The sequence below is a fragment of the Styela clava genome, chromosome 12, assembly GCF_964204865.1.
Source record: "Styela clava chromosome 12, kaStyClav1.hap1.2, whole genome shotgun sequence".
NCBI lineage: Eukaryota > Metazoa > Chordata > Ascidiacea > Stolidobranchia > Styelidae > Styela > Styela clava.
This window is the reverse complement of record NC_135261.1, coordinates 13848128-13860675: the sequence shown is the minus strand read 5'-3', so window position 1 is coordinate 13860675 and position 12548 is coordinate 13848128. Positions and strand designations below refer to the sequence as shown.

Below are 12548 nucleotides of genomic sequence, written 5' to 3'. Positions count from 1 at the left end.
TGTTATTGTCGATCACAATTGAACATTTTTCTTTATTTTAAAATTTTGTACTTTGAACAAGTTCCAATGATTTCCCAAAATTCTTATATCTCATTTTTTAATAAAGCAACGTAAAATCAACTGAGCTCTAACAAATATTTTTATTCGATTGTAACGAATTTCGAATGCACTGCCATGTGGGGAAACCCACGTGAATATGTGCTGGAGGGGGGCATTGGGAAAAATAACGGGAATTGGAATCTATTAGAATTGAACTGTTCGGCTGGATGGTTGGCGGATCATACTGCGCAGTGTGCGCGACTTCAATTTCAGCTGAGAACAATTATGTGTTATATATTGCAGGATCGGGCATGTACAGACTGAAGTCAAAAACAGCCCGTGACACGCGATACGTTTTTATCTGCTTTCTCTTTTTCCGGTATGGATGTGAAATAGCTCATCCTGAACATGGCTGTAATCGAAGGTCAATGCTGTTCCACTGCTAATTCATTCAGGCAGTCGTTTTGACTGGGGGAGATGAATGGTCAATGAAAATGAATATACTGGTTCAGATAATTTTGTCAAACAAAATGATGTCAAATTACATGACGAGTTTAAATATTCTCATTTTTTATAGGCCAAATCCAAATATTTCCTGATGTAATAGATGATTCTGAGACCAAACTGCGAGAGGCCTCACCTGCTTTATGCATAGCTGGATATGACTTCATACCAGTGGTTCTTAACCTTTGTGAGCCTGTCAAACCCCTACAGTTTTCTGTAAGCTCCCGTCGAACCACACCGTAGAAAGCGGTTAAAACCAGGAGCGCATTAGGAACTTTATAAAGGGGAAGCTATACTTTGCAAGGTTTCAGAATATTACCATTGTGGTGTGACTTTATATATATATATATATATTTAAATTGCCATTGTTGTGTAACAATGGTGTATCCCGAATGAGAAGCATGTGTTTCTCGTTATATAAGTTGAGTGAAAAAGCGGATGTGATGGCCAAATACTAATAAAGAAAATATTGCATTTTTTTAAACAGGAAAGATGGTATTATGCCTCAAAAACGTTGGTAGTTTGAGTCAATCTTCCAAAAGCATTCAAAATCGGATAAAGGCGTTTGTCCATTGTTTTGTAGAAATAGAGATACCATATGACTCTGCGCCATATAGAGATTGTGTAGAAAATACGTATTGGCTGTGAGATGACGCCCAAGATAACAACCAATTTTCCCAATTTACTGTGTATTCATTGTGTTGTTTTGCATGCTTTTTTGTTTAGGGCAAATCAAAATAAACTTATAATTATAAGCAAAAAATTTTAAGCAAATATTCTGTGCCACAAACAGTACTTGAAATCCAAACATGCCTCGATATTATATCTATTTAAGTAAACTGATATTCCTATTTCCACTCATTAGTAAAACTGAGTTACATTTTATTAGTCGATTATGAATGAAGATGTCGTTCACGCAAATATTATCTTAAACCCTTTAGGTTTGTCATAAATACCTAAGATATCTCGGGCTCACAAGCAGAAAGCATCGCAAAACGCTATCACCGAGAAAGACACCCATATGTGGCAATGTGTTCTTAATGAATTGTATTGAAAAAAAACATGTGTAACAGTCATTGACAGATCCAATAAAACGTGTATCTACTATCTACGCGAAGCTACACGCGGCTATTTTACGAGTTGCTTCAACGTGTAAACTTGTATATCTGCTATAAACTACAGATCATTTTGTATAATTAGTACGCTGGGTAATGGAAAAGTCTCATAATATACAACTGTTTCAGAGGACCTTTGTCGAACCCATGGAATAGCTTCACCGAACCCCAGGGGTTCGATCGAACCCAAGTTAAGAAACACTGCTTTATACGCAAAAACCCTGCACTAAAACAGGAGGGGTCATTCTATTATTATTCATATTAGAATGTATCAAATTTCATATTATCTACGCGATGATCTTAGTTTAAATAAATTCAACTGAATGTGACTTATGGATTGAAATTGATCAAGCTGGATCAGCCGTAAACGTGAATAACGTTACCGTAATATTTGTAAATACTGCGACTTTCGCATAGTACACGTTAGCAAAATCAAAGCGGAAGCCGTCAACAACAAGGAAATAATACTAATAATAATAAATAAATCATACACAACAGTGAATGACTTTTTTCATCATGTTGTCCTCTTTGATGATTTTCTTAATAATTGATGTTATTTTTTCTACAGTCTCCTTTATTCCTAGAACAGAGAAATCGCGTTTTGCACTGATATGATGGAGTTTGGAAGCAACATAAAAACAGATAATAGAAATAATATTCAACTGTTTTTCCGCTAATATACTCCCCATGTTCATTACATCTTTTACTTTACCAACAAATTGTCGCAAAAAATCATCTTCTATTACAAGTTCTTCTAAACTTTGCGTCTTCAGATGTTTGCATTTTGAAGCCAGAGCATTTCTCACTCTGTCTCCACCTTCCATGTTCTTGTCGCGAATATCTACCATTATCTTATTGTAGAGTGTCTCCCATGTTTTACTAACTACTGATAAAACGTTGGCCCAATCGTCTTTAATTTCTTCCGGTATTGCAACCACTGTCGAATAAAAAGTTGAATATATATGTTGACATTTTATAACAAGCATAGAGCACGAAGTCTAAATCTGACCAATCAACCAGTAGAGTTCTGACTTATAGCACGTTGATTAATATTGATAAATGTCAATTTCTCAAAATAAAAAGAACTTATTCAGAACCTTCGATTTGACAAGAAAAAAAAATATGCAAAATTGAAGCATATTATTCTGTACCTTCTTTCCGGTATATGCGGATAAATTTGGACGCTTCTTCATTTTCATGTAATAGTGCTTCGTGTCCTTTATCAGCCATTTCGTTGAATTGATATCTGTCCATCGTTTCTGTGCCTCCGCCAGAAGTTTGGCTTTCTGTGACCACAGAGAGTCGTTATTCCTACTTTCAGCCATGAACAGCCGTTGTTCATGGCAACAAATATAAAGATAAAAATCGGTAGATAGGTTTGATTGGGATTGGGAACAAGTTACATTTATTGATAAAGAACTAAAAGAAGTCTCAGTGAGAACTTTGTAACTAACATCCCGATCCAATTTTAATCCAAGCACTAATCTAACATTTCCTCTTCCGTTCATTTCAGTTTATCCAACAACACACGAGAAGAGCAACAACTTGTACTTATTTAATATGATTAGCACTTTATCTGTTGACCCCCTGAGTTCCCGCCGTGGACCCCTGTGGGTCCACTTGGACCACGTTGAGAAGCCGTGAGGTAAATGAACCGTCATTTCGGGATCAAACTGTTTCGTTGGAAATCATTTATCATATCGCGTCCTAACCTAATTAATTATTATAGTCGCTTCTTAATGGTATTGGAAGCATCATTACTAAGGTCGTGTTAATAGCTCAGTGTTGTTAGACAATTACAAATTTCCCTAGCCAATGTTATGATACCATACTCTCATAATCATTAGAACTCCCTACTCCATTATCAGTGTAAAACCTTACAAGATTGTGATACAATACATACGGTTATGGAGCAAATCAATGCTGTTATCAAAAGTAAGAGTATAAGATAATCAATAAGATATTTCTTTTGGAAGAAAAATAAGTCAGAATATATATGTAATAACTGAAGTCCAAATTTCCAAGATCAATCTAAATTCCGTACTGGCACGCCTTCTAATTTGTCAATCCCTGAAATTGCAGCAATCTTTTGGCCTCAATAATTGTAGCGTATTTATAAACAGACCCCGTAATAGAAGAACCATGCATCACACACCTTCTGGCAAAAAAAATCAATCTTTACTCACTGAAAATTTCAAAGCAATTGGTCCAGTATTCGAAGAGAAAAGCGATTTTTTAAAAATGATGGAGACAAATAATAACAATACCAACATATTATTGAAACAATCGTTATGTCCAATAAACGTGTCCAATTATGCAAAACAAATCAAACCTCATCCTTTAACTTAAAAAAAACAAGCAAACATATCCGCTCATTGCGACAAGTAAATTAGCACTACTCAACGGCAAACTTCTAACACTAAATAAATAGTAAACAGCCGACTGGCAATGATTCGAAATAATAAATAAACATGAATAAGGGAAAAGCCTGATAAAGGGTTTTGTTTACGCCGACAGGCCTATTCCTGCCCACGGACAGATGGTGAAATTGTTTTAAAAAGGAATAGTTTTATGAGCGGTCAACCATATAAGAAACCTCAATGAACGATATCTCCTAAAATAAACACGGTCAAATATATACAAAATAAAACAAAGAAACTTTGTCTATAACATGTTATGTCGAGATGCTAATTAATTAATTTAAGTCTCTGCTTAATTAAGATAGTTATTTAACCCGATGTCAGTCATTCAAAACTTGCACAAGGTTTTAAAATGCCAGCTCAAGCCCCATAAACGGCGCTCCAGAAGTGTGTGTACAAATATGGAGGTAACTAATTTGTTGGCCCACTTTACATCAAGGACTGAAACCTACGGTAAGGGGTATATGTACTTGGCCAACACAGGAAGTCCGATTTCAAAATATAACAAAAATAAGGAAAATCTGAATAAAGTTATGGCTTATTAACCCAAACTCAGTTCACATACTACGGGAATATTTATCCTATAAACTTATGGCAATGTGTAGAAATATGAACCAGCTTGCAATATTATTTACAATTACCAGAATAATAATGAACGTGAAAGACTTCTAACATTTTTCCACCCATGTTTGTTTTTTGCCTAGACATGGGCATTTGTCACAATATTTAAACATAGTATTTGCCTGAAGCAGCGGGCTAAGATTTTTTGCAATCTTGTAATTTTCATGGCATACGACGCATCTGTTATTGAAGCTGACGTTTGCTATCTGTGCCCAAATTGTGCGGTACTTACCCCCGTGTCTATTTGATACAGCAAACAGGAGATTTTATTATAACGATGACTTGTAATATCTTGTCACAATGTAATTGTTTGTCGGTCAATGGTACAGAACAGTCACTCTAAACTGCATGGTCAGCGAAAGTCATTTTGCTGTCACCGATTTTGACAGACCGATCTCGATGGGCGACGTACCAACAGTTGAAAAGGTGGATTGGTCTTCTTGTACAAGAGCTTTTCTTACTTGTAATTTTGTAATTACTGTGACGTTTCCAGTTGGTTTTGATGAATTTGGCAGTTTTGTGAAGCTGGGTAATATTTGCTGCCCAAACATACTTCTATGCAAAAAAACACGATCTGCATTGCGGTGATAACAATATTGTCATATCATCTCTATTGTACATATTGAATTATGTCCAGGTACGTTTAATAATACTCCTACACCCCTCTCTTTGAAGTCTCAGATGGGCGATTTCATAAAAAATACAAAAAGGGTAGGATTTGGGTCAAGTCCCTGCTCCCTTGGCACAAATAGAAATAGCTACTCTGACTTCAAGTTTACTGGTGACGCGGTTTATTAGTTTTCTATATTCAACTTATTATTTAGTATACTTGCGTGATTAACATACAGATCTTCCGTACAACGGAAATTTTTATATTAATTTATGGCATCATATTACATCAGTGGTTCTCAACCTGTGGTACGCGGAAGCTTTCCAAGTGGTACGCGAGCAGCTTTGAATAATTGCAACAATTAACTTTCGCGTTCGCTGAAATATGCTGTCAAAGCTTTCTATTTATCTTCCATACTGTATGTATTCACGGAATGGCGTTTATAGTGCTACCAGTACTTGTATTTAGAGATCGCCCTCCCCGCTACTGCCCGCTTTAAACGAAACGAGACGAGCATGTTCTTGCACTTAGTTCTGAAACGAAACGAGAAGAGCACGTTCTTGCACGTTTTTCGTGTAATGCCACGATGCGTCTGCATCGAGAAAAATCGGACAAGGCGAGTCGAAAATCGATATACGGATGTTACAAGTGCTACCTGCAGGACGTATTGGTTGATCGGCATACTCTTAAGTTTTAAGGCTAATTCATCAGTAATTTTTTGATTGTTTATTTATACATGTCGAAGCGAAAGTATACCTCCGAATACATCAAATATGGGTTCATTGCTATTGAGCAGAATGGAGAAAGTTTACCGCAGTGCGTGGTCTGCATGAAAACCCTTTCAAATTCAATAATAAAACCGAGTTTGCTTAAACGACATCTAGAATCCAAACACGCAGATAAGAAGAACCACGATAAAAGTTATTTTGAGCGACTCAGGGAACATGTGAAGCGACAGCGCATAGACCAGAGAGGTCAGTTTCACCAAACGAATGCCGGGATTGTGAAGTCATCCTATGAAGTATTGCTTCTCGTGGCTCAAAACAAGAAAGCTCATACCATCGCGGAATCGCTTGTTTTGCCAGCAGCAAGAATATAAGTCAGAAACCTGATTGGCAAAAAGTCCCTGGCAAAGTTAGATCGTGTATCGCTTTCTAACGATACTGTGAAACACGGATCAAAGTAATGTCCATTGATATCGAAGATCAAGTGATTGCTGGAATGAAAGGATCGATGTTTGGGGTTTTGCTATACAACTTGATGAATCGACTGATGTCACCAAGTGTTCTCAATTACTCGTTTATGTCCGCTTTATTCAGAATAATTCTGTGCAAACAGAATTATTACTGAGCACGGATCTGTCAGCTACAACAAAGGGAATCGATGTCTTCAACGTTTTGGCCGAACTCTTCACCCAAAATGACCTGGATTAGGGCAAGTTGGTTGGATGCACAACTGATGGTGCTCCATCCTTGCTTGGTCGAATTTCAGGGTTCTAATCGCATGTTAAAACCGTATCCCCACGCTCCACATTTGTTCACTGCTTCATCCACAGGTTTTCTCTTTTTGCCGAGGTGCTCCCTCCAGACCTACTGTCATGCTTGGATCGAATAATAAAAATGGTGAAATACGTCAAAACATCTGCTCTTAACACTCGACTGTTTGCAAGATTGTGTGAAGATTTGAATTCAGATCACGGGATCTCGCGGAAATATCACTTGAAGAGTCTTTGAACATCGACAAGAACTGTTCACATTTTTCCAGGAGACAAGATTTCAAAAGGATTTGGAAAACGAGGAGTTTATATTACAGTTGGTGTACTTATCGGATACTTTTTCAGCTCTTAACGATGTGAATCGTTCGTTGCAAGGGCCAGACAGATCAATCCAAGACTTTGTCTCTAAGCTTGAAGTGTTCGTTCGGAAGCTGGACATTTGGATGAAAAATGTGGAGAGCAAACGTTACGGAATGTTCGAATTCCTCACCACCGTTTCGTGGGAACCAAATGAAAAATTGTCTCAAGAAATTGCAGAACATCTAAGATTGCTAATAACGGAACTGATGCATTACTTTCCGCATACAGTATGCTGCCCATATATGGTTAATCCGATTTTTGTCAATCCCGCACTTCTACCTGTTGGAACTGGTGAACAAGAAGAGATAATTGATATCCAAGCTGATGAAACTGCAAAAAATGAGCACAGAGAATGCTCTTCATCACGAATCAATTTCTGGCTAAAATTGTCTTCTAGTTACCCGACACTGGCCCGTAATGCTGTTCCTCAACTATTGGTTTTTCCCTCCACTTGGGAGTGCGACCAGGGTTTCTCAGCCATGATGACAATTAAAACCAAGAGCAGAAAGTGCCTAAATGAGCCTGGACATGATTTCCGATGTGCTGTGAGTGTAGTCAAACCCCACATAGACCAGCTTGTAGAAAAAAAATTGCAACCCTCGCATTAAACTATAACGCTTTTCATAAATTCGATTTTTTTTTTGCAATAATACATACATTTCAGCAAATTAATTCGGAGACTAGGTTAGGCAGTTTGTGATAGCGGCTAGCGCCGATCAAAGTGTATTCGCCCGAGGTTTGCAATAATTTAGTGGCGGCGATATTCAAAGCTTTTCAGCTCTGACGGTAGAAGACGTAAATCCTCTTGCAATTTTGCACGCAATCAATACGCTGTTGCGGCGTATAATTGATATGAAATCTTTGCATGAAGCTCTAAAAAAATCGATCTGGTGTAGTGCCACATTGTGAAATACTTCCATAATGCGTTTTTGTGCCATTTTCCCACTCCGAAAAAGGGGACTTTGTCGGTGGTACGCGGCCTGACTAAAAAACACTGAAATGGTACGCAGTCAGTAAAAGGTTGAGAACCACTGTATTACATGAACATCTTTGTTATGACGCCAAAAGTAATTTCACTTAGAAAACCATATGACGTCACTAGGATTTTTCACATTGTTGGAAATACATGATACTAATTACATTAACTGGCTTAACTTATTTCCAACTATCTATAATCAAAAGAATTATGGTAACACCTAGTACATTGTGAGCTATTTTGGACAAATCCCACTCGAAAAAATACATTACCTGAAAATCGAAATTTGAACGTTGCACAGTTGAAATTCAGATTAAAATCTATTCTAACGAACTGTGGCATATTTGAAAGCTCTGTTACCTTTCAGCGGCTGTATTCCTAATTAACAAATGGGATACAACTCGTTATTGAGACTCGTGGAAATGTAGGAATTAGGACAACTTTCTATACCGCAAGTCCAAGTCGCTCATGCCGATACCACTTTATTTTGTTTTCCACTTTCATTCCCTTTGTTCTCCAGTTTGAATTACATGATTAAGCAAACTCACGGTCATCAGAACACGAAACTTTGCATTCAATGGGAAAGGAAAAGTTTATTGCCTTTCTAGACCGTGCTATTGGATTTAATTCTGCGGGAACTTGAGTTTTCATAACCGCCGATTCTTCTTCCCGTTCCCGAAATGGTAACTATATTTGTTTAAAAAATGGTTAATTAATCAGGTGAAGCTTCAATTTAAAACAAGGGCTTGTTTTGAATCAATTTGCTTTATTGAAATAACCCTTGCATAGCCGTGAAACCGCATAAGCTGCCAGAATTATATTTTTAGCAATGTAGGTAAAAATTCTTGTATTGTATCTTTGCAAGTTTGTATCTGAACCAAAGTCATACGATTTTAACAGGAATATTTATCCGAGATACCAGAGAGACGTTTCGAGTGAGAAAAATCATGAAACTTATTTAATCAAGGGCAGCCATCGGCAAAACGAGTGCGTTATGATAATGAGGAATATACTAAGAATATACATCGGCGGTGACCTGATTTATTAAACGACGAGACAGGCTATGCTAATTGCAAGACCCCTCTGATGCAATGATGTCAAAAAAACCAATCTGTTATGACCCCATTATAAGGATTTCGAGTTTCTGTATCGACTTTTTTTCTCATAAAATAAAGGCATTATTACGGTTAAAATTGTTCGGTTAATTTATGCTTATTTATGCTGTTAAGGTTAAAGTGATAGAGTTTTCCAAAGTTATACAAACTCATTCATTCGGTCGTATTTCAATTTTGGTTCTCGTCACAGGGTCGTTTACGTAATGTCTTATCTGTTGCGTCTCTTTGCGCCAATCACGATTGTGGACGCCTTGAACTCAAGCTTGAGAAGGCATGTATAGGCCTTCAGTAAACATCTACCTATTCAATACAAAAAAAATCGGAACTCCCGAAGTATGTGAACCAAGATGGCGGACAACAGAACGTAGTATGTGTACCAGGTTGGGGTAAGCCATAATTTCAGGTACAACTACTACGGAAGTCACTTGGCTAGTCGTCGAACTTGTAATAGATCTAAAATAGGGAAAATTGGAATAAAGTTACTCCCTAACCCTAACCTGCTACACAGACTACGTTCTGGTGTACGCAGCTGCAAAGTTGATATGGATCTGGTATGATAACTGATAAGTAGTATTTGTAGCTGTTGGATTTGGCTGTTGAAAATGGTTATTTCGTATTTTTCCGTTGGCTGTACGTATAGTACTATTATAGACAACGAAATGGATCTTCAGTTATATTCCACTGTTTTCAAAAGATCTGGAAAGTCGCGCAATGTGGAAATCATCTTTTTGCAGGACTGCTTGGTGTCCAAAAGTCATCTCACTTATGTTTCACTGTTTGCGGACAGCACTTCGATGATGGTGAGTGATAATGTGCCGTTATCAATTTCTTTAAATATTCATAAGCTCCCTCATTTCAATGGAAAGCAGATGACAAACTACTGTTATTGGCAGGCCTAGGCGTAAGCTTACTTGCAGACTTGACTTGTGTAAGGAATTAATCATCAATTGTCATAAGGTATTGTTTCCATAGTTAGCAGGTAATCTATTATTAAGTGTGAAAGATTGAATAGATAACTGAAGTTCAACACCAGTGGTCACGCAAAAAAAAAACCGGAATTCGCCATCTAGGAATACGCTCGTTATTACGACCATCCCCCACCATTCAAGTCCATGCTTCTGAAAACAAATAACTGGCTAACTAATCCCAACATAGAATGGTAATCGTATGAGAGACTGTGGTTCGCCATATGTTTAGTTGTTGCACCTGGTAAAAAAGATATGCTACCCGGAATCAAATTCATTTACGAATAGTGTTTGTGGTGGGACATGGACATAAATTTCACACCACTCGATTGTTAGATTTTATGAAAACTCTACAATTAAAACAAAGCTAGTGCAGGATCATGATATCGAATGAATATGTATCCATTACCTCACAGATATGGGTGCGACCATGGAATAGATGGATGGCAAAGTATAAGTTGCTATAAGACCACAGTGGCACAAGACCTCAGCCTGCGTGACTTGATAATACATCCTCAGTATCCATTTATTGATGCTTATCGTATTGACAAAGTAACTTGTGATTACTGTGGATTGATGGAGATAAAGTGTCCATTTTGTTTCGATGGGTCTGGTGGTGAAAGTTTCAGTCTAAAGTTGGTTTCAGTCTAAAGTTGGACACCGATACTACAACCAAATACAGTTGCCGATGAAACTTAGCGAGGCGTAATATTCCGATTTTGTGATCTGGAAGAAAATTCTAATGGGTAGCCGGCTAGCCGCAACCTTTTGTTTAAAGAATATTATGAGATATGATTAAGAGTCTGAACTTTCATTTGAGAGGGGTGTAACCCAAGCTAATTTGCAAATGGTATTCCTGGTACCAAATGTATCACACACTTTACAGTAATTATAAATTATATTTGAAAAATAAAGCACATTAAAAATTTATTTTCAAAAAACAATTGGTTTTATCTGCAGATACCAGGTTTATATTGAGATTGATCATTTTAATGCTAAATTTTCTCTAGTCAAAAGGCACACTTGATTCGCAAAGATTTATGAATGCGCACAGTACATCAATTTGTCTAATGTTTTGATTCCATAGGCAGGATGTTGTGGATCGGTGCAGCTCAGGATGGGATATTTTTGCTCATAAATGCACATTACGTGTTTCACATGAATCCATCGTGCTCAGATTCGACTGTTTTCAAGGTCTGAAGGCTCCAACTGATTAATATTATTGGTACACAAGAGAACTTTCAATGTGGCATGCATGGGTCAGTTGGAGTCACTAACATCAAGATATCTATAGGCAAGGATAAGATAACCTGGAAGTAACATGCCATAATTTAGAGTAAAAAATGTATCTGCCTCCACAGCTCTTCCAAATGGAAGATATGATGCCTTAGGGGTAATTTCGATTAAATATTTTACAGTGTTATGGTTCTAGTGAAAAAGGGTATAGGCGGCTTCTTTTAAGTGTGGTAGGTCTAGATGAAAGACACATTAAATGTTTATGCTAACAACTGCAAAGTGATATTGCAACGCATACAAGGTAACAGAATTTGTTGAAATGGTCCTGCCTTTTTTTAAAACCCCCCTTTTTCTAACTATTCTTTTCCGAAATGGCGATGGCGAAAATTCAAATATTGATGGGACATAAGCAGCTGATAATGGGTTATCTCTCCTTTTTCCTGAAAAGAAATTAAACACTAATCATCATTTGACAGTGCCAACTGCCAAGTTTGTGTATCAGACCGGTAATAGATTACCTGCTAACTAACAAAACAATCAGACAACACCTTCTGACCATTAATGAAGATTTCCTTCCAATTTAAAACGCAAATATGCCTACCAATGTCGGTAGTTTTTAGGATAGGATTTATCTGGTGAGGGAGGATTGCAAGGTGCAACATCGTACGATTACCATTCTTTGTCGGGATTAGTTAGCCAGTTATTTTTTTCAGAAGCATGGACTTGATGGTGGGGGGATGTCGTAATCGACCAGCGGTCGTGTGAACCACCCTCAGTGGAAAGCGAGCTGCAATCCTCTACGCCTAGCCCAGGCCTATCAATAACAGTAGTTTGTCATCTGCTTTCCATTGAAATGAGGGAGCTTATGAATATTTAGAGAAATTGATAACGGCACATTATCACTCACCATCAACAAAGTGCTGTACGCAAACAGTGAAACACAAGCGAGATGACCTCTGGACTTGACACCAAGCAGTCCTGCCAATAAATGATATCCACATTGCGGGACGTTCCGGATTTTTTGAAAACAGTGGCACATAACTGAAGATCCATTTCGTTGTCTATAGTACTATACGTACAGCCAACGGAACA

General features: G+C 37.5%; 1 protein-coding gene and 1 pseudogene across 1 annotated transcript; both read left to right on the top strand.

Moving 5' to 3' along the window:
* Positions 1-6045: 6045 nt before the first annotated feature.
* Positions 6046-6659, top strand: LOC144430593 (zinc finger BED domain-containing protein 5-like; annotated as a pseudogene).
* A 69-nt stretch (positions 6660-6728) lies between these two features.
* LOC144430592 (zinc finger BED domain-containing protein 5-like) lies at positions 6729-7772 on the top strand. Its single transcript, XM_078118610.1, has 2 exons — positions 6729-6743; positions 7074-7772. Exons 1-2 carry the CDS (start codon positions 6729-6731, stop codon positions 7770-7772), a joined length of 714 nt encoding a protein of 237 aa, XP_077974736.1.
* Positions 7773-12548: the final 4776 nt, after the last annotated feature.